Source organism: Plasmodium cynomolgi, chromosome 7, assembly GCF_000321355.1.
Source record: "Plasmodium cynomolgi strain B DNA, chromosome 7, whole genome shotgun sequence".
In the NCBI taxonomy this organism is placed as follows: domain Eukaryota; phylum Apicomplexa; class Aconoidasida; order Haemosporida; family Plasmodiidae; genus Plasmodium; species Plasmodium cynomolgi.
In genome coordinates this window covers 21,435-43,978 of record NC_020400.1, presented here as the reverse complement: position 1 = coordinate 43,978, position 22,544 = coordinate 21,435, and the positions used below count along the sequence as shown (strand labels likewise).

General features: G+C 31.5%; 4 protein-coding genes across 4 annotated transcripts; 1 reads left to right on the top strand and 3 right to left on the bottom strand.

The window, feature by feature from the left end:
* Positions 1–1,748: 1,748 nt before the first annotated feature.
* PCYB_071070 (hypothetical protein) lies at positions 1,749–2,033 on the bottom strand (the record flags this gene model as incomplete). Its single annotated transcript, XM_004221504.1, has 1 exon — positions 1,749–2,033. A coding segment is annotated over one exon (285 nt), but the record flags the coding sequence as incomplete, so codon positions are not given.
* A 3,759-nt stretch (positions 2,034–5,792) lies between these two features.
* On the top strand, positions 5,793–14,321 carry PCYB_071060 (reticulocyte binding protein 1; the record flags this gene model as incomplete). Its single annotated transcript, XM_004221503.1, has 2 exons — positions 5,793–5,844; positions 6,034–14,321. 2 exons carry the CDS (start codon positions 5,793–5,795, stop codon positions 14,319–14,321), a joined length of 8,340 nt encoding a protein of 2,779 aa, XP_004221551.1.
* Positions 14,322–16,479: 2,158 nt separating this feature from the next.
* On the bottom strand, positions 16,480–17,509 carry PCYB_071050 (hypothetical protein; the record flags this gene model as incomplete). The annotated part of the gene is made up of 2 exons (XM_004221502.1): positions 16,480–17,124; positions 17,306–17,509. The coding sequence occupies 2 exons, from the start codon at positions 17,507–17,509 to the stop codon at positions 16,480–16,482; spliced, it is 849 nt and encodes a 282-aa protein (XP_004221550.1).
* Positions 17,510–20,940: 3,431 nt separating this feature from the next.
* PCYB_071040 (tryptophan-rich antigen) lies at positions 20,941–21,944 on the bottom strand (the record flags this gene model as incomplete). Its single annotated transcript, XM_004221501.1, has 2 exons — positions 20,941–21,741; positions 21,849–21,944. 2 exons carry the CDS (start codon positions 21,942–21,944, stop codon positions 20,941–20,943), a joined length of 897 nt encoding a protein of 298 aa, XP_004221549.1.
* Between the last annotated feature and the right edge of the window lie 600 nt (positions 21,945–22,544).

Genomic DNA, 22,544 nt, shown 5'->3' with positions numbered 1-22,544 from the left:
AGTTATTGTCATTATTTTGCCCATTATCTTTTGTGCTAAAGGATAATTTCTTACAATACTGCTCTTTCACATTGTTCCCTTTGTATGTATGGCTTATGAATGTGTTTTTGAATCGAGATATATTAAAGTTTCGTCTGGTGCCGAAAAGGTAATTCATTTTTACGAGTCATCCGGGGGGTCTTCGTGCATGAGCGTTTGTGGCATACGTGGGGGCTGTGTGGATTGTATTAAACGTTTGCAAAAAAATAAGTTTTACACGCGCCTATGCATCTAAAAAACATGTTTTGCGTAAATATATTTTTTTTGTAGTGGCCTTTATCACGCCATGTTTTGCCTTTCATGTTGGTCCTTCCAACGAATGTAGGGGGGAGGGGCATAAAAATGAAATCAATACTTTCACATGGTGCGTCAAATTCGCTTTCTTTTTTCATAACCTTTTGGCATAACAATATATGTTCGGAAGAAAAAAAGAAAAATGTGAAGCTCCTGTTGGGGGTGAACTTATGCGGAAGAATGGATGTGGACAGAACAAAGCAAAGGGGGGGTTTTTACAAGTTTTCGGAGAAAAAAGGAGTTTTTTTTTTTTTTTTTTTTATCCATTTTTGGTTTGTACTTTTCATATACGTGGTTCCTTTTGTGCAAGCCTCTTAAGCAAAAGGGAGTGGAGCATTTATTCTATTTATTTTGTACATCGCTTCAGAATTTTTGTTAAAAGGAGTATGCAATAAGGGGCGATTATTTGTGGATTCATGCAGTTTTATGAGTGGCTCATTTTGAGGAAACTGCACTTAAGGGAAAATGTATCCTCCATAATCTTTATTTTATAATATGTAAAGATGAATTGGCTCGCTGGAAGGGAAAATCCTTCACATTTTTTCATTTAAAAATGTTTTTTCACGCGACGTAGAAAAAAAAAAACCCTTTTTATGTGAATATCCCACAAACCTGTGCTAACTAAAAGTGCGCGCAAAAGTACGAAACGGCGTATCCGAGCACAAAATAGGAAAGTCCCAGCAACAACAAAGATATGACGTTAAAAAATGTGCACTGGATTACGCCCTTGTGAAGGCGCGTATATTTTGCTCTAAAGTGTTTCCGTTATTGTTAAAATTTGAGAAAGAAAAAAAAATGCCATATACGTAGGCGGCCTTATTTCCTCCCCTTTGAAGGGATGTATACCATCCGAATTTTTATTCATTAAAGAAAAAGGCCATTTGTTAAAGAATATTTCTTTTCACATTATATTTCAGGCTCTCTTTAAGAACTTTTTGAATATGGAAAATGCTAAAATGTTAAAACGGTCAAAATGTTATGTACTCAAGAAATAAACGCATTACGAACGATGCAGTTATCTGTACTTGCACAAGCAGTGGATGCGTATACCTGTAGGAACAATATACATATGCGAACACTTGTAAAAACAGCAGCATAAATATGCATAGTGTACATTTAAAAACGGCAGAACGCAGGAATTCACAAAAATTAAAAGTATTCATTCTGTAGCGTACAAAAGGGGTGGGAAAATGGACGTTTGGGTGTGCACACGTAAATATGCAGTTCGAGATAACAGTACAGGTCTTCTTTCCCTTCACACCAGTTGGCTCATCCGATGTGTTTATTTTGTAGCCGAGTGGGTAAGTATGTGCGAATTATGCGTGCCCCTTGTTTTGTGCGTAAAAATTACGCATGTTTGTCCACCAGGGTATAACTACTTTCTTCCACTTTTTTATTTCTTCCGTTCATCACTTCTTTTTTATATGTTGCTCTTTCCATTTGACATCTCTAACGTAATCATGGAGAATGAATCCCAACATTGAAAACATAATTGTTATCATCGTCCCAGAAAAAATTGATAAGAATATTAAATTATGTAATTTCTTTTCCTTCTCCACCTTTGTACTCAATTCTAAAATCCTTGGATCTAGGGGAACCTTGGTCGATGAATTCTGATTCGCATCCCCGCAGCTGTATGCCGCAATTAAGGCGGAGCATATAAATAAAATAAAAAGGGTTAATCTGTTGTTGAATTCCATGGCGTAAATTTTTTCCGGTTATTTCTTGTAAACGGGTTTGCGTCAAAATTGATGTTCTTTTTACTTGTATGTTGGATTAATTGTGTCAAAAAGTTGGGAAATTTTGCCAATAGTTTTTATGTTCACTTAATTTTGTAATTTTTTTTAAGCTGTATAATTAGTGAGGGTCCATGTTATTTGGCAAAGCAATTTCTTTTTTTTACATAATTTAATGCTATTCATTCAAAATGTAACATGCCTGAGTAAATTTATGGATGTGGCAGAATAATTGCTTCATTTTGCATGCACATTTTTCAAAAGGGACCACTTCCTTAATGCCGCATATTTTGTGCTAACGGTCAACCTGCTTTGAGCTGTGCGCATGTGATTTGGAAGTTACTTCTTATTCACGATGATGTCAAAATGGAATTTAGTGCAAAATGCCATTTTACATATATACGCGTGTATACATCTCTGCCAAGAGATAGTGGTTGTATACTTATGGGTGTAAATTTCACGTTCCTTTTTTCTCCTCATTTTTGAGCTTATCCACATGTATACATTCCCACATGAAGTGTTATACAGGTATAAAATGCGTCTACAGAATTAAGCGCCGTGCCCACCACATATTTTTTCATTGGGGAAGAGGTACAAAATGACATTTGCATGCAAAACCACATAAAATGACGTAGGAAAAAAAAAAAAAAACATTCAATTCGTTCCGACCCTTTTGCATCACTTTTGAGGAATAATTCTTTTCATGTATTAAAATTGAAAGCGTCCTTTTTTACGAAAAGAAAAATGTTGCAAGAAAATGCTCAGCAAGTCAAACTGATGATGAATTTTAAAAAAATTGAACTCCCGTTTGGGGAAAGCATTTTTTTTGCTCCGTAATTTTAAAGCATTAATTTGCAAAATGTACATTTTAAATATATATCAAAAGGAGTGCGAATTTGTGTAATTAAGGATAGCGCTTCCATTTATTACCTCCAAGTGGCGCTTTTCCCGGGGAAGGGCTTTTTTTTTCCCATCATACAAGGTAGAGCATGTGAAACTTTTTTTTTTTTTCACTTGTTCAACGTTTGTTTATGCTGAATTTTCGAAAACGATTTCAAGTACTTGTATGTGTACTTATGCCCAAGCAAAGGTGCACCCATATATGAAGGTGAGCATGTATAAACGTAGGTCTATCCCTCCCGTAAGGGTTTCTTCCCCCAATGAGAATAAAACAGCCACATGGTTTGAACTGCTTAAGTAGAATCAGTCCATTACTCATTAAAATTAAATAAAACGGAATCGAAAAAATGTGATCGAAGAAAGGTGAAGAAATATGCCCTTATAATACCCCCCCTCCTGTGGTGTACCCATATTGATCTTCCAAAAGGTGCAAAAAGGGAGATCCTTTTTTTAAATGGGGACATCACATTTGACTTTCAATGATGTTTCCTATCCATTTGCACAATTTTCACAAAATTTAATTTGTTACAATATAATACGTAAAAAGTGCAAAAAATAGGAATGGGTAGGAGGGCAGAAGAATAGATATGTAATTTAACTGATTAACCTTTTTGCAAAAAGGGGCACTGCAAACTTTTGCCAAGGTGTACCCATGAAATGTGCTTTGTACGTGCACATAGCGTTGGCTATTAATGGGAGTTCAATTTGTTTTTATAAGTCACATGTGTAGTTGCGCAAAAACGTTTACATGCCAAACACGTAATTATCCAATTTTTACGCGCATAACAGAGTAAATGGGCTTCATGGAAAAAAGGTATATTATACATATTTTGAAATAACAAAGGGAAACAGTTAATATATAGGAATGAACTTTAGGACTTCCACTGCTATGGCGCCCACTCGCGTTCTTCTCAGTTAACTTCTTAACACGTGAGTGCAGTACTAGGTCATTCTAAGAAGGTGCTTTTTTTTATTTTTGTTTTAGAAGGAGGTACAATGCCCAAGTGGAAAATTGTATTTATGGAAAAAGGAACTTTTTTCTTTTTCCCTTTTAACGCGGAAAGGGTTGCAAAATGTGAACCGATTCGGAGGTGTTCTTTGGGCAAATGTGTAATAGACGTGAGCATATAGAAGAAGTAATTCTTTTCACAGATACGCAAAATTACTTTAGCGTGACAACATATTGAACGAAAAGAAAACAATCGGGTGATATAGCATTAAATTTTAAATTGAGGATCATTAAAAATGTATTAACGTTTATTTTTTATGGAACATGTTGCACAAATTAATTTCAGAATTGGCAACAAATAATGGTGAACAATCTGCTTAGCTAATTTAATATATATACACCATGAAAGGGTACATTAACAAACAGCGAAAAGGGGGAAAAAAAAAAAAAAAAAACGTAAAAAAATCCCAAATAAAGATTGTAACATATATTATGTTTGTCGCCGTAGTAACGGTTGAGAACATTTTATGTGCAGTAATTAGTCGCGGTAATATTTAATTTAATTTTCGCGCCCGATCTAATGAGGTAAGGATAAACTATTAAGGTAAGCGTAAAATGCGCATCAGTTAAACAGGAAAGTATAAAAATATATGTAAAAAATGAAAAAGGTGACTGTGTAACATGTACATATATATGTGTACGAGTCAAATGGTGATCGAATTGTTACTCGTACAACTTTAAAAATTAGAACAAAACTGTTGTTTATTTGTTCGTTCTTGTGGTGGAGCAAACCAAATGTTTTAATTACAATTTTTGCTTTTCCCCCAAATGAATTCATTCTCAGCGGTGCACCTTCTGTTTAGGAACGTCAAATTTTTTACTAATCATAATTTTTTTTTTCTTAATTACCATTAATTAAACATGTGCATGCTTATTAGAGCCGCTTTAAGGAACAAAGTGTGCACGTAAAAATTCAATTTAAATAGCCTTCTCGGGATCACGACTGGTAAAATTAAAAGAGGTTTCTACTCGAGTTTAAGATTTGATTTAATAATATATGTTAAAAAAAAAAAAAAAAAAAAAATATATTTTTATTTTGATTGCCTTCCTTTATTTGTTCAGATTATATTTATTTTAAAATATTTGTGTATATTACGTTCACCTGTGTGTATAAGCACAATTTTGCGAAAAACAACCCTGCACAGCGCATCTTAATTTGATCGAAAGGAGGGAAATTCTATTTTTTATGGTTCAAAATAGAATGGGTATGTAGAAAATTGTTCCCGCTGTGATCATTTCTTTTTTGTTGTTGTTGCAATGTGTGCAGAATTACCCTTTGGAAGGAAACTTTATCTCTTTCTTTTACCTTTAAATCGCGTTCCATTTTTTCGCTATATTTTGAACTCATTGATTTTAGAATTGTTATTTCTTCGTTGTAGGAGAAACGGATTTTTTTTTTTTTTTTTTTTTTTTTTTGATCACACTTAGGCGAATGTTTAGTGTAGATGTTCTGAATCTGTGCACTAAAATTTTGTTGTTGTAAAAAAAAAAAAATCATAAAATATTACCCTTTAGCGCTATTCTAAGTTGGATATTTTTTTACTCTGTTTTGATTGTTTCTATCGAATTAACATTGTTTGAATTGTGCCATATGGTGAGTTAAAGTTTTGATCTTGCCGTGCAATATGTAAAGCCTTCTTTTGCACAAGAGAAAAACTTACAAAACAATATATATATATATATATACTTATATTTCAGGAAGGCAGATAAGCTGAGCGATGATTTAAATTTACTAATAAAATAATGCTTTCATTTTAACGTTTAAAGCTGCAAAAAAAAAAAAAAAAAGTCGAGTCACTGAATCTGTTTAAATCATGAAAAGTGGGATTTACCTAGCAGCGCTTCTTTACCTGTTCAACTATTTAGGTAACACACATGAATGTATATGTGCATGTGTACTTATGCGTGATGGTGTAAATTTATAATTTTTCGTTATTTGCGCTGAGTGGGATTATCTATATCTTCCCATTTGAGGGCTTTTATTCATGTACCATCTCGTACGTACCTCTCCTATGTACGCGCTATATGTACTTCCCCTTTGACCAACACATTTAGGAGCAGGGCACGGAAAAAATGCAGAAGAAGACATAAGTAAAAGCGAAGAGAATGTAAACTTCTTTTCGCTGGATTCTAATTTAAAGAATCATAAAAAGTCGAAACATAATAGGGTGAAAAGAAGAAACACGAAACATTCTAACTTTTTAAACCAAAAATCGTATGTTAAAGAAACAGATAACGAAAGTGGGAAAGACGTCGAAGGATCACGTCCGTCTCATGATTCATCGTTTGTTAACTTAAATGATCATGTCAATGGAAAATTTTCATCATACGGGGTTCATGTAAAAGAAAGTACACCACATAGTACTATGCAAGGGAACAAGGAAAAGGAAAAAGAAAATGAGAAAACGTATGGTGTTGTAAATTCTTTTGTACAAAGTCAAGAAGGGGAAAAATCAGACGATCTGAAGGAACCCCTCAAATCTATAGTTGGTATAAGCGAGAAACTGAAGGATGATAGTATGTATGACCCAGTGTTTGACATGGAGATTGATTTTGTTAACCTACATTTTTTTAATCTAATTCGGGACCTGATTCCAAAGGACCTTGAATACCATAAATATTATGAGGAAACACTTAAACAGGAAGTTACGGAAAACACAAATACGTTAAAAGATTTAATATATTCATGCATATCTCAAAAAGAACAAATGATTATATTAGAACATGAGATTAATGATGCGAAGAGGAATTCTATAGAAACAGAAACGTTAGATGAAAAGGAAACAGAATTCTCAGAAACATCTAGAGACTATAATCTTTATATAGAATCGTATAAGAGAAATTTAAAACCCAAAATAAATGATATAAAAAATAAGGCCTTTTCAGTTTTGAAGGATTCCTACTGTAAGGAAAACTGTGGACAATATGTGCAAAACTATAATACAATGCGCAAGAATTTTATGTCAAGTAAAGAAAAGTATGAAATAGAGACGTACATATACATTCCGGAGAACATTAACTATTATACAGTGACAGATAAATTGTTATCAGCAGCTAAAGAACTCAATGTAGACATTCAAGAAACTGCTAATTCGCTGAAATTGTTAGGAGAAGAAATCCATGAAATTTCCCATTTGTATAACATTAACAATACTTTAATTAACGATGCAACCAAAAATTTAGAATCCATAAATGAAGAGAAGGAATCTACTGAAATAGATGCAAAAAAATTTGAAGATAATTCCAAACTGCTAGCTAACAACTATTGCATTTTTGAATACATAAAAGAACTTAACGACCCAATTAAAGAAAAATATGAAAGTAAAATAAAAAAATTTAATGAACTATTTTCTACCGTTATAGACACTTTCGGAAAAAGTGCTACTCCGCTGCACAACTCGACATTTGATGAAAATGAGAGCTATAAAATTAAAACAGATTCAGAAAAAATAAAAAAAGAGGCTGAAGAAGTATACGAAAGAAATGAAGAGATATACCACGAACTTCTAGGTGATGAGGTTGAAACAACAGATGAAAAGATATACGATCTTCAGTATATTATCGACCCAATGAAAGGATATAAAGATGAAATAGTAAGCAGTTCGGAGTTCATTTTTAATAGGTATAAAAATACATTTGAAAACTTAAAACAATATTATGAAGAGAAATTAAATGAGCTAGAAAATCGAGAAAACGACACATTAAAAGTAGATTTGTATTTGATGCAAATAAGAAATATTAAAAGAGAGAAATCCAAAATAGATGAAAGCACCAAAACAATAAAAAAATTTTACGAACAAATATTAGAATCAAAAGGAAAAATATATGAACTAAAAATAGAGTTTGAAAAAAGTGTCGAAGAAATAAATCGATTACGGGCTAGGAAAATTGCGCGTGCTTTAAATGAAGAAGAAATCAAAGTTATATTAGAAAAGATGACGAAAAAGGTGCATTATTTAAAAGATCTTCTCTCCTTAAAAGGGAAATCAAATTTGTACTTCAACGAAATGAATGAATTGCTCAACACAGCATCGTATGACAATATGGACGAGTTTAGCGCTAAGAAGGAGAAGGCGGACAATGATATTAATGCTCTATATAATTCTGTGTACAGGGATAACATAAATGAACTCATCGGAGCAGTTGAAAAATTTGTAGCCGAAAATAAAGAAAACACTCAGGAGATGCTTGACGAAGCAGTAGAACAGAAGCTACAGAATGCCAAAGAAACTTTTGCTCAATTAGATTTTGTTAGCGATGTCCAGCTGACAAATGTGCACACCCAAATGAGTGAAAAAGTGACTTTTGCTGAAGCGATCAAAAAAGAAATTGCGCAAAAACAATTCGAAAATGTTCATAACAAAATGAAAGAATTTTCGGATTCGTTTCCCACAAAATTTGATGCGTTGCAAAAGAAAATGGAGCAATATAATCAGGAGGGAGACGTGATAGAAAAGCATAAGAAAAATAGATCCGAAAAGGAGCAGGAATATTTTGAAAAGGTAAACGTAGATGAAGATCTGCCCGGGGAAGAAACAAATGTGAAAGAATACACTAAACATAAGCAAAATTTTTCCAGACAGAAAGGTGAAATATCCGCCGAAATTACCCACATGAGGGAAGTCATAAATAAAATTGAGAGCCAGTTAAACTATTATGGTGTTATTAAAAATTATTTTTCCCTCATTGGAGATCAAAATGAAGTTTCAAAAGTTATAGCTTTAAAGGAATCAATTAATATTGATAGTTTGAGACACAAAATAGACCAGTACGAGACAGACTTCAAAGGGAAAACCAGTGCAGTGGAAAATATCGAGTCAAATATTCAAAGTTTAAATAGGGCAATAGATTCACTTAAAAGTTTAAATGGTAGCATAAACAACTGTAATAAATATAAAGAAGATATTGCTCTTTTGAGAAGCAAAATAAAAACTCTACGAGAAGAGGTACAAAAGGAAATTACCCAAACGGGGGGCGATCAAGTGGTGGGAGAAAATACCACTGCGTTACTTTTAAAAAGTTTAAGGGACAAAATGGGAAAGATAAACGAAAAATTGAACGAGGGTAAACTAAGCAGTTTAGACACTAAAAGAGAAGATCTTCTGAAGTTTTACACAGAATCGAAGTCGCAAATTCATTTGAACAAGGACCAAAACAGGTCACAAGATTCGTTGAATAAAATTGACGAATGGAAGGAAATCGAAAAGGAAATAGACGAACTAAATGTTAATTACGATATGATAAGCAAAAATAAAGTTACGCTATTTAAAAACAACTCTGTTACTTATGTAGAGGCAATGCATAACCATATAAACAACGTTGTTCAAAGCATAACAAGCAATAAGAATGAAATTTTGAAGTCTGTAAAAGCAATAGAAGATAAACTAAACCTCGTTGAACAGAATGAAGATTATAAAGAGGTTAGAAATACAGAAAATGATAAACAAATAGAAGCCATAAAGGGATCCGTCAGCAAAATCAAGGAACTGATCAACAAACACGTCGGCGAAATGACGAACCTGGAGAGCACATCAAACAATTTAAAGATCGATGCCAAGAAAAAGGAAAACGAACACAATCTGGAAGAGCTAAATAAGATGAAGGGAAAAATGACGGATATTTATGAAAATGTAAAAAAGATATCGGAAGAACTGAAGGAAGGAACAACAAACGAATTGAAGGAAGCAAAGGAAAAAGTGAACAATGTGGAATTAGAATTTGAGAAGAACGTTATTGGGCGCATTTTAGGACGGGTTACAGTAGAAAAGGAGAAAGCTCGAAAGGGTGTTGAAGAAATGAATTCTCTCAAAACTAAAATTGAAGACTTGATACATAAAACAAGTGATGAATCACAAAATAAATTAGTCACAACGAGTATTACAAAGCATTTAGAGGATGCAAAGAGGTATGAGGATCTAATAAAACTAAATGAAACAGAATCAATTCAGTTGATGGAAAAAGCGAAAAAACAGAACACATTCGATGAAGTGAAAAAACTAGTTCAACAGGTTAACGTGAATTTGCAAAATGCTATACAAGGCAATGCTGATATAAGCGAAGAGCTGAATAAACTTAAGGGCGTTAACGATTTGTTGATATCAACGAATTATAGTAGCATTTTAGAATATATAAAGAAAAATTCCAGCGAATCTGTCCTTTTTATTCAGCTAGCCAATGAGAAATTTACAAAAGCTGAAAGTGAACAGAAAAATGTGACAGCCAAATTTGAGGAGGCAAAGATGCTAAAGGAACAAATTGTCAAAGATTTGGACTACAGTGACATAGATGATAAGGTAAACAAAATTGAGGAAATCAAAAAAGAAATTTTAAGGATGAAAGATAGTGCACTTACATTTGGGGAAGAGTTAGAAAAGGATAAAAAAATATGCTCTTCACATTTGGAAAATACTAAAGAGGGGAAGAAAAAAATCGAGTATTTAAAAAATAATGGGGATGAAGAAAAAGCCAACATAACGGATAGCCAAATGAAGGAGGTAGATGACTATGTTGTCAAAGCTGAGCAAGCCTTTAACGAAGTGGTAAAGGAGGTAGACAAAACTAAAGTCTTATGTGAATCCATCGTAGATTATGCAACTAATATGGAAAGCCTGTTTAACGAATCTTTAATGAAAGAAATGAAAGTGAAGTGTGAAAAAAAATATGATGAGGCGGAGAAAAAATTCAGCCAAATTAAAACCATAGATGGCAGAATTAAAGCGCAAGTGAGTGAGAAAGAAAGAAAAATAGGAGAATTGAAGGAAAAATCCAAAATTGAGAAAAAGGAATTTACGAAGCTTAACGATATTTCCACGAAGTCGTTATTAGAAATAGATAATTTCAGAAAACAGCTTGATACCGTTTTATCAAACATTGGAAGGGTGAAACAAAATGCACATCAATATTTTGATGCGGCTGATAAATCAATGAAGTCTGTTTTGTCTATACGTAAATTGGATGCCGAAAATTCCCTAGATAAAGTAAAAGCGGTTAAGGAAAGTTATGAGAAAAATTTGGAAACCATTCAAAATGAAATGAGTCGTATCAATATGGAAGAAGAAAGTCTGACCGACATAGATAAAAAAATAACTGACATAGAAAATGACTTGCTAAAAATGAAGAATAAATATGAAGAAGGGTTACTGCAAGGGATTGAGGAAAATGCGAATAAGAGGAAAAGTAATTTCGAATTAGTAAGAAGCGAAATAAACGCCTTGGTGGATCCAAAGACATCTATTTTTATTAAATTAAAATTAAAGGAATATGACATGACCGGCGATTTAAAAAACTACGGTGTTAAAATGAATGGCATTCATGATAAATTTACCAAATCATACAATTTGATAAAAAGCCATTTGTCCAAAGCTACAGATTATTCTGTGACAATTGATAAGACCCAAAGTTTAAGGGAACAAGCAGAGAAAGAAGATGAACATCTTAAAAAAATAGAGGAGGAAGCGATAAGACTTCTGAATGATATTAAAAAGGAGGAATCGTCAAAACTGCTAAAAGAAATGATGAAAAAGGTGAGAACCGAATATGAAGGTATGTCAAGTGAGTATGCGAGCGTTAGTCAGGATGTACAGTATATGAAGACAATTGTTGATGAGCTGAAAATATTGAATAATATAAGCGAATGTTCGAGTAAGCTAAACGATGTAGTAAGTATAGTTAAAAAGGTTAAGGAGTCGAAACAGGCCGACTATATGAGAGACGCGAAAAGCATGTATGAAAGTATGGTAACTCTGGCAAATTATTTCTTAAGTGATGATGCTAAAATTTCATCAGTAATGGAATTCAATGAGGAAATGAAATCTAATTTTAAGACAGGCTTAGAGTCGGAGATATTTTCGGTAGTATCAAATTCGAATGAACTTTTAAAAAAAATTGAACAAGATTCAAATAATGTAATAAAAAAACAAAGAGAAAGTGAACAGCTAGCTAATGATGCTACTGATTTTTATAATGTAATAAAACTAAAAAATGAATTTAACGAAAGGCTGGAAGAAGTCAAGAACAAAGAAAAGGTCGTTCCGGAAAAGATAAGGGAAGCATTAAATAGATTGAAGCAAGTGGAAGGAATAAAATGCCAATTTGATAATATCCATACGTTACTAGACAATACAGAGGAGCTTGAAAATTTAAACAAAATGATTACTATCTATCATTATAAGAAGAAGGACGCGCCGAATGAATCAAAGTTGCAAGAAATGGAAAACGATATGAACAGGTATATTAACTCCATAACACAGTTAGAAGGAATAGTCTTATCAGCCATGGAATCTAAAGAAGACATTGCAAAATTGGAAAGATCCAATGAAGAAATGGGAACTATTAGTGAAAAAATAAGCACAATAGATTCAAAGGTTATGGAAATGAACTCAACTATTGATGAATTGTACAAATTGGGAAAAAATTGTCAGTCCCACTGGATTTCCCTAATCAGCTATACTGCGAATATGAAAACCTCCAAAAAATTAATGATGATTAATAAACAAAAGGAGAACATGGAAAAGTTTGTAGACTACATTAAAACTAAGTCCTCCTCCACAGATGATTATGTCGAAACATTGAAAGGGGTTTACGATAATAAGCTTACATTTAGCAACGCATCCGAAAATGTGCAAAATGCAGATACTTATTCCCTGAATTTCTCAAAACATCAAAAGGAGTCTTTAAAAGCGATAACGGATATAAAAAATGAATTATATTCATTCCATCAAAACAGTGATATTAGCGCTGTAGAAGGTAGCATCCAAAATATTTTCGTACTTTATGATAATCTGAAAAAGGAAAAAGAAGAAATGGATGAAGTGTACAAAAATATGAGTAAAACTAAGCTGAAGCAAATAGAACACAGTTCTGATGTGTTTAAGCCCGTCATAGAATTTCACAAACGCATGAATGAAGCGAATAATAAGTCTTTGCTGGAGACACAAAAGAAACTAAAAAGCATGGAAGACAATCTGAACGATAAGGAGACTGACCTGATTAAAAATAGCCTTAAATACACCCCAGAAAGTGAGCAAAATATTAACAACATATACGGCGCTATTGAAGCTGAAGGAAAAACGTTGGAAGAAATTGATCGTGAATATAGCAATAAATACCAAAATATGGAAGAGTACAAGGAGCAATTTTCCATTTTAATCGACAGAACGGATACCCTAATGAATGACATCGAAAATTTCAAAAAGGAAAACAATTACAATTTAATGGAAACAAATACAGAAACGATACAGGGAGTAAGCAATTATATAGAAAATATCACCAATAAGCTAGTAGAAACAAAAACAGAGTATGAAAAGATCCTGGAAAATATACAACAAAACGATGATATGCTACAAAATATTGTTCTCAAAAAAAGAAGTATTATCGAACTCTTTGAAAACTTAATGAAGAAAAAAGAATCTATATTAAATGATTTATATGAAAAGGAAAGATTGCACAAAATAGGGGAAAAATTAAATGAGATTAAGAATAACGTGACAGAGATAATGAATATTTATGAAATTAATGAAAATATGGAAATGGTGTCTAATAAACTTCTAGAGAAAAAAAGCAAAATTGGGAATCATACTTCTATTTATGAGTTGGAGATAGAAGCGAACGAAATAAACAGTGATGTTGAACAAATAAAAGATGATGCTAAAAAACTTAATATTCTTTTAAGAGATTCTATTAAGAAGAGGGGAAATATGGAAGAGTTCTTCAAACAAATGTCTTCAGATAGAAATCCCAATGAATATATATCTGCAGAAAAGCTCATGAATGAAGCAGGTGAAATAATTCAAGAATTACAAGCAAAGCTTCAAGGAATAGATCAACTAGTAAAGGATAGTGAAGAAATATTATCAGAAATAAATGATAAAAAAAGTGCTATAGAAAAGGAAAAGACAGCTAGGGCTTTGAGAACTAATGAAAATAATAGAAAAGAAGAGGAAGAAAGGGCACATGGATTAGAAGATGAGAAAACTCCATCTCCCACGGATCAAACTGAGATGAGTGGCGCTACCCCTCTAGGGGATGGCAGTACAAGAAGTGATGAACATGATATGCATACAGAGAATACCCAGGATAGTACCTATCAGGAAAAGTCATATTCCATTGATGAAGTAAGTATTTTGAATAAAAAGTTTAATTTTAATAAGGTCAAATATGCAGGAGCATTCATTTTACTGTTTACGAGCGGAGCTATAGGAGCTATTATGTCAAGTAGAAAAGGTGACGAAGAGGAAGCTAATAATGGCGAGGAAGACGATGAGGTGTTTGAAGTTAATGAGAACATGAACCCAGAAAACAAAGAAGAAGTCATTGATGTTTGTTTTGTTGATTTTGATTATTAAAAAATGGAGAGTACATTGATGCGCTCTAATTTGGCGTCCCTTCTAAAGGGGTACTAATTAAGTATATTTTCTATTCTTGTACATATACGTATGGGTACGTACACACACGGGTGTCCATATGTGCACGTGCATGTAGATATTATTTCCCCTTTTCCCTTTTTTTTTTTTTTTTTTTTCTTATGCTATATTTTTAACATTTGTTGAAAATAACTTTTACCATTTTTTTTTTTTTGTAAATAATGTAGAACGAATATTTTCGAAAAGGTATCATTTTGCATCCAAAGAAATAGTAAATCGTATGAATGCCTCTTTGGTTTTCTATTACAGTTTTTTTGGTTCTTAAAAGTGTTCCGGTATTTCCACTAGGAAAAACGTATAAAGCATGTGTTCTAGTTCGTATTTCTTTAATGGAATTGTATATAATGAAATATGTTAAAGGAACATTGAAAAAAAGGGGGGCTTGAAATAAAACAAAAAAAGGGATGCGAAATGGTGAAAAAATTTCCGCAACAGGCATAGTCATGAGGGTGTTGCTTTAATTCCCATTAAATTTTGATCAACATTGAAAAAATTGAATTTAGTGTAATAGAACATAACATGGCATCCTTATACTGGTGAATTTGTGTTAACCGTTTTTTACTTGAATTTATACAAAGCCAGTAGAGTTAATATACCGGTCCTGCTGCTAGAAACGTGCAGAAAAAAAAAATAATAATAATAAAATAAATAAAGGAAAAACTCAAAATGTATTTATAATGATAAACATGAAAAGTTCATTGTGGAACCCCCGCAAACATCAATTCTTACATATATAATACGTTTTGTGTTTGCATTTAGAATAAAGAAAATTCTATTGTTTTATTTAGCTACTTTGAAATGATAAGATTGAAAAGATAACTAATAGGTATATTGCAGTGTGTAGCAATAACTGCGCAAAATTATGGAGGAAAAAAAAAAAAAGTAAAACTATTTATAAAGATAAAAATTACATAATCTATTATTTTATTTATTATCACGAAAAATCAATTTTGTAAAAGTGAGTTATAGAATTTTTCTGTAATGAATAATTTTACTTTGATTGATGTTGTGTAAGGGTATGGGGAAGAAGCTTTAGAACGCTTTGTAAAAGGAACGAATGGCTATTAATTTTCACTCACGTGGGGGATTATACCTAGTTGTAGAAGTTTAATGCACTAATTTACACAAGGGGAAAGTGAAGGCAAATATATATATATATTTGCTTTACGAGCGTCGGCCATTTCTGATCTCAAACAAGCATGGCGTATATATTTGATTTGTAAAAAGTTGCGCCCCTGAGAACCCTATTTTTGCTGCACCAAATGGGAGACAGGATTTCACATTATAAAAAAAAGAATCATCCTGTAGGCTTGTACAAAATTTTAAATAAAAAAAACCAAACTCTCAAAATTAAATATCGCCTTGGCGATTGATGACTAAATATGACAATGGGGGAATTATTAAAAGATTTAAAGAAAAAATAAATAAATGAATAAATAAAAATGGAATGAGGTAAGGTAAACTGAGATAAGGTAAAGTGAGGTAAAGAGAAATAAGGTAAGATAACAAATATAGAGCAACCCTATGGGGTATATTATTATATATTAATAAAACATTGTACATATATAAACACATAAAAACAATTAAACACAAATGTATAATTTTGTGTGGCAAACAAATGATTGCCGTAAAGCTGTATCTTTAAAGAAAGGGCTACTCTAAAGATTAAAAAAAAAAAAAAAAACATATTCTCCAGAGAGTCACTTATTATAAAAATAAATGTAATTTTAGGAAAATATGCAATAATGTTAGAAAAATATAATAGCACGCATTGTCATTATATTTATCATTAACAAAGGAAAGAGTAAGGAGAATGATATAAATGACTTATTAACTAAGTGCATCTCATTTTTTTTTTTTTTTACTCCTCCATAAGAAAAACATTTCTAGGTGTGTTATACTAGCGTGCAAACATTTAAATTTAATAATTTGTATGAGTAACCTTTTAGGATAGAATGCTTTTCCCCTTTTTGAGGGGTTGGGTGATATTATTGGCTATTATTGGCTACTATTGGCTATTATTTGCTATCATTTCCTATCTTTGGGTACCTTTAGGGTTACGTAAACTGTGAAGTATATTTTAATATTTACTTTTAGTACGAGAATTTTTCTTTGAAAACCAAGAAAAGAAAATTTTGATGTGATATTTTACATAAGGAAATACGAAGTAGTAAAAATTACTAGCACGAAATTCTTCCAAAACGTTTTTATTGTACTTATATTCCATTATGAAGAATACTTTCATTCTTTTTAAAAATTTATTGATATGTCTGAGAATACGATACCTCAGTCGCAAATATTTGCTTCTATACAATCTTGATTTTCTCGACAAGTCCATGATTCGATTTATGCAATTTTCATCATTGAAATAAAGGGCAAAATATTCGTTTGAAGGAGAATCCCCTGCCTTCGAAAATTCCTCCCTCATGAGTTTCTCTTGCAATATAATTTTATTCATTTCCCCCAGCAGTACTCCTTCATCTGATAAATCAACTTCAATAAATGCATTGCCTAAGTTTTTATAACTAGTAAAGATTGATTTGGTCGTTTCTGTTCTTTTTTCCGAATCCCCTGATTTATCACTTTTTTTCTTGGTTATTGATGACGCTGATTTATATTTACTAGTAGAATTGGTACAGTCATTTTCGTTCAACAATCTTAATGTTTTAAAGCGCACGTTGTGCCTTTCATTGTTCGAGTAATTTCCTGGCGTTAACGGAGAACTCTGTAAGTTGCAAGAAATATATGCAAACAGTACCAGAAGAAGAAAAAAGGAAAGACATGATATTCTGTGTGATACACGTAATAGTGCTAATTAAAATATGCTCGTACATATATATACATACAACTTGATGGATGGCAAATTAAATGAACAAAAATTTCCACACTGAAATTTATAAACTTACATTGCTGAAATGTTTTGATATATAAAGGAAGAAGGTTAATATGATAATTTTCAAGTTAAAAAAAAATACGTTAACTCTAATTTGGCTTGTCCATTGTATTATATTCACTGTGAAAAATTCAACAGTACGGCTTTCATCTGATTTATCACATTTTGCCTTGTCTATTCCTTTAATATTTATTTCATTATGGTTTTCATTCTTCATTATCCATTTTTTTATAACAGCCACGTGTTATTTGAGCATTAATCACTACTAATTTAAGATTATGAATTCGAAGGACGTTAAAGGAAAAAAAAAAAATACAGCTTCAAAAAATATCCATATCGAATATTTTTAAGCAAAAATTAACATGAAATTATTTAATCCAAAACTAGCATAAGTTGAGAAATGTTAAACAAACNAAAATGAAACAATTATTTAATAACATCAGTAGCATATCCCCATTTTTATTAATATTTTTGAAGGTCCAAATGAGGCGATAAGAAGGCAAATTTTGATGTAAATAAAAGTGGTAAAAAAAAATGGTAACAATGTGACAGCAAATTTTATCCAAGTAAATGTAAAAATTTGCAGAAATTTGAAAACTACGGTATTATATATTTATTAAATTATGAAAAAAAAAAAATTTTAACAGTTAATCAAACGTAATAATTATAAAACACTTCCAATAAATATATAAATTGTCATTTTTTTTCTTTCAAAATATGAAGTACATATAATTTCTGTAAAAATATTTCCCAGGCATAAATTTTTTTTAATTCACTACGACAAAAAAAAAAATAAAAAAACATAGAGCTGATGAAAAAAAGAAAAAACTCACTTCATTCTTGATTTACCATGGCGTAAACAAAAAAAATGAAAAAATCCCCGAGACAATTGCCCTTGTACAATATTATCAATTGTAATGTTACGTACGTAACATATATACTAGCATATTTTTTAATTCACAAAATATCTTTTTCTTATGGCATAATGGTACAATTGGAATTGGAAATAAAATATGTACGTCGTTATTTCGGATTTTCTTGAATAATTCTTTTCAGAAATTATTTGTCAAAGATAAAAATTTTTTTTTGCATTATGAGAGGGATATAATGTTGATGTAAAATAAAACTAGTGCATTATTAGCACCTGGGAGGGAATTATCGAAAATTATTGAATAAAATAAATATCCTTAAGTTTCCTTGCGCTTATTTATTACTTCGTGTCTTCTGCAATTTAAAGTTAAAATTGTTAAAAAAAATTTTAGGCCACATATTCCCTCAACGTTTGAATAATTTTGCAAACAAGTGACAGTTTTAGAAACCACAAAATGTTTTTTTATTAAACATTAGCATTATTTACTTTAGCCAAGTTTACATATATTTGAAAAGATAATAATACGTATGTATGACCTCTTCTTATTCTTCCGAGGGTGGGTAATAATTACTATAAAAAAAAAAAATATATGGTTCCAATTTTATATTATTATTCGAATAAAATAAAATTATATTTTTGCTTTTCAGCAATTTTTAGCCTTTATTTATTAGAACTTTTTAAATTTTTTACCTGCGGGATGGTAGAAGATAAAAAAGATAATTATTCGGAAATTTTTTTTAAATACAAATAAATGAACAAAATAGGACATTCATTGGAAGAAAGAAAAAGAGCTACATTAGAGCAGTACATTATATACATTTGGAATTTTTCTAAAAGTTATTTGTCCTTTTAATGGTACATTCGTTATTGACTAGTTGAAAGCTGTTTAAATAAGAAAACGTGTCTGTTTATTTTTCTGCGTATTTCTTGTACTAACAAATTATTGGTGATGATTCTTACAAAACATGGAAAAATGACGGATTATTTATTTGTAAGTGTAAACGTAAATAACATGGTGTAGAAAAAAATTTAGAATATTTCCTTGCGATAATCCTCCATTAGTCGTATTCGAATGGTGGTGCAAATAGGAAGAGACAACATATATCATAAAATAGCAAAATCGGTTAACTGTTTAGACATATGATTTATTGTTTCCGCGTTGTATTTAATTTATTAAAATGGTTATTCTTTGCTATTTTGTGCAATTTTTTAGTTATCTTTTTTACACTTTTTTTTTCCATTTTGTTGTATTTTCTGTGATACATTTGGGTACCCTCATTCTGATGAAGTACTATTTATTAATTTTTTGTCAGCAGTTTTTTTAATATGGCAAAATAAGCACGCTGTCCTTTTTATAGTGCTTAATCCCCCTTGTTATGTATTTCTACTTTTGATAACAATTATTTGAAAAAAAGGAAAAATAACCAGTGAACACTGCTACTATTCTTATTCGCATAATTTCGTTTTCAAAATGGAAAAGACACATCTCGTTTATGAATAGTAGTACCAGTTACGTATTAGTATAAAATTTAAGACGCGTTTTATTTTTTAAGAGTTCGAGCATGTATTTTTAGAATGTCCGGTTTCGGTCAACATGGACGTCAAAAATGGTGTTGTAAATTTCAGGAAGGCGTTAAAATTTATTTTTACCCTTAAATAAAAAAATAAAAAAGTACATATATTTATGTATAAGGCTTATGCGCATACTAATCAAAAGGGCGCACAAATTCGCACTGGACATATTGGGCGTTTATGTAATTCCCCTTGTTGTTGCCCCCATGTGGTAATCATTATTGTGTCTATGGAATGGATAATTGACAAAACATTTTTATAAAATTCTTTTCTCTCACTTGGTGTCAATAAATAAAATATTAAAATGTACTTTTAAACGGTTTTGAAACAAATTGTTATTGTGACATGTGCAGAGTTAGCGACTGTTTCAACGGGGGGAAGTGCTAATCGTGGTATGCAGTGCATAGCGTTATTGAGGTTCCATCGATTATGCTGCACTAAAATAGTTTATACGCGTTAAACATTTTGCCAATACCTTTTCGAGTTTTGGCAAGGTTGATGTTTTACTACTATCAAAATAAATCTGTTTAGGAGAGATAAAACAAATGCGCGGAATGCAAAGTAAAAAAGAATAATGATGCAACTTAAAACGTATAACATCAGGATGACAAATACAAATAAGTACGTACTTAATGACTAATGTGTAAATATTTTGTGAAGAAGTTTTACACCAAGATAACATCTTGGCATTAATTTATCATATATAGATAAAAAGGAAAATTTAAAACCTAGTAAATAAACACCATTTTGGAGTAATAAGAAAAACGAATGTCGAAAAATGGTGGCTAAAATGGACTCTTACTTGTGTTTCAAACTGTGGGAAGGGAAGGGGGGGTGTCAAATTGCAAACTAAACTGCTTGCGTAATATTTAGATCGATGCGTTGTCTTATAATTATTATTTATATACTCTTAAATTGTTACATTAAATTCGAATTTGTGTTTTTTTTTAAATAAGTGGTTAAATTTGTCTGGTTTAAGATGTATACATGTGCATGTATGCGGAGAGGACCCCAATAGCGAGGAAAGGGTAAAATTGATCAGGCCTTCCCTTTTGCTTCTCTACGAATGTGCTAATTTGTTCATTCTTTGGGACTAAAGTTTAGCCATCTCGTTGCCAAATGAAATATACAAAAAAAAAACAAAATAAATAACCAACGTGTGTCAACTGTTTCGTGCTATTCTAATTTGCTCACGGATTTGCTCACTAACTTTCGTGAGGAGTTAATTCTTTTATTTCATCAACCAAGACAGTCCACTTATTTTCCCTTATCCATTTGTACACATAAGAATCCACCCAATTATAAAACAACGTCCGTTTCTCATTTTTCCACTGCTTCCATTTCGCCCAGTTCGAATTTATATAAATGTTATCTTTGAACTCTGCCCATTCATGCCATTCGTTCAGTTCGTGCTGCGTCCTTTCTTTCCACTTGAGCCACTTCTCGTGATCTTTTGAATTTACCATTTTGGGTGAATTATTTAACTGCTTCAATTTCTTTTCCCATTTCTCCCAGTATTCATTTTCTTCACGCTTCCATTTACTGTTGAACCATTCTTGAATTTTTTCATTTTTCCATTCGGTCCATTGGTTCGAAACCCATCGATATAGATAGGACTCTTTGGAAGTAAACCAATTTACCAAATCTCTTTGTATAAATGCTCTTCCTTCTGTTTTAATCCATGTTCTCCAAGCCGCTTCTTGCCAGTATAAAGATTCTTTTAAAACTTCAGATTTATATTTGTCATCTATATTTTTCCCGAAATTGGTCCATTTTTTTTTGATACTTTCGAACCATGGTCCCCATTCCTTTTCATTCATTTTGATCAGTTCATCCTTTTCAGCTTCTAAATTTTCATCGAATTCTCCCCATTCTTCTTCGATTTTATCTTCCCACTTATTCCATTCATTTTGTCTCCATTCGTCTGATCTTTCTTTTGGTTCTTGTGAATTTTCTAATGCACTGGATAGGTACCCCCTAGTTAGGTTTAGAGCCGCCCTAAAAGCCTGCGTCGAAAATAGGTTTAAAGCAAAAATATAAATAAACGTGTTGTATAAAGCAAATCGAACTGTTAAAAAGATCCATCCTATGCTTATGTGCTTTTTCATCTCACTGCTGTGGCTTCATTTAAAAGGAAAGAAGATGAGAATAAAAATAAGGCAAGGATTAATTTTGAAACAACGAAGGAAGATTTGGAGTATGACGACATAATGTGCTTCGTATTTTCTTTATGGAGCAATTTTGAGAAAACAAAAATGTTACATGAATATGATGAATAACATTAAGTTTTTTTTTTTATATTTTTGTAAAAACAAAATAGGGCAAAAAAGGGGGTGGTAAAAGCTGTAATATGAGTATAATAGAATCTTATGTACGTTTTTATATAATTAGATTCTATATCTATATAGAAGTTGTGAACATTTCGTGACTTGGAATTTTTTGTTAAGGAAAAAATTGTAATTATATAACTGCTTCTGCTAGGAAGCTCACGTAAAATATTCATTACAAAAAATTACGATCATTATTTATTAAAGATCGTGTTAAAATGCAAATTATAACTAAAATAACATTCGCAAAAAAAAAAAAAATTAAACACGTGCAACATTTATGACAACGGTGTTTAAAAAAAATCATCATGTTGAATGTTTTACCCTGAATATATTTTTTTAAAAAATTAATCTGTTTACGCAAATTTTTTGTTTTTACAGCTATTTAGCAATTTTGTTATATTTTAAACTGACACGTTGCTTTTATCCCTACGACGTTTTTATCTACGTGGCCTTTTTAATCTTCATAATGTTGATATAAA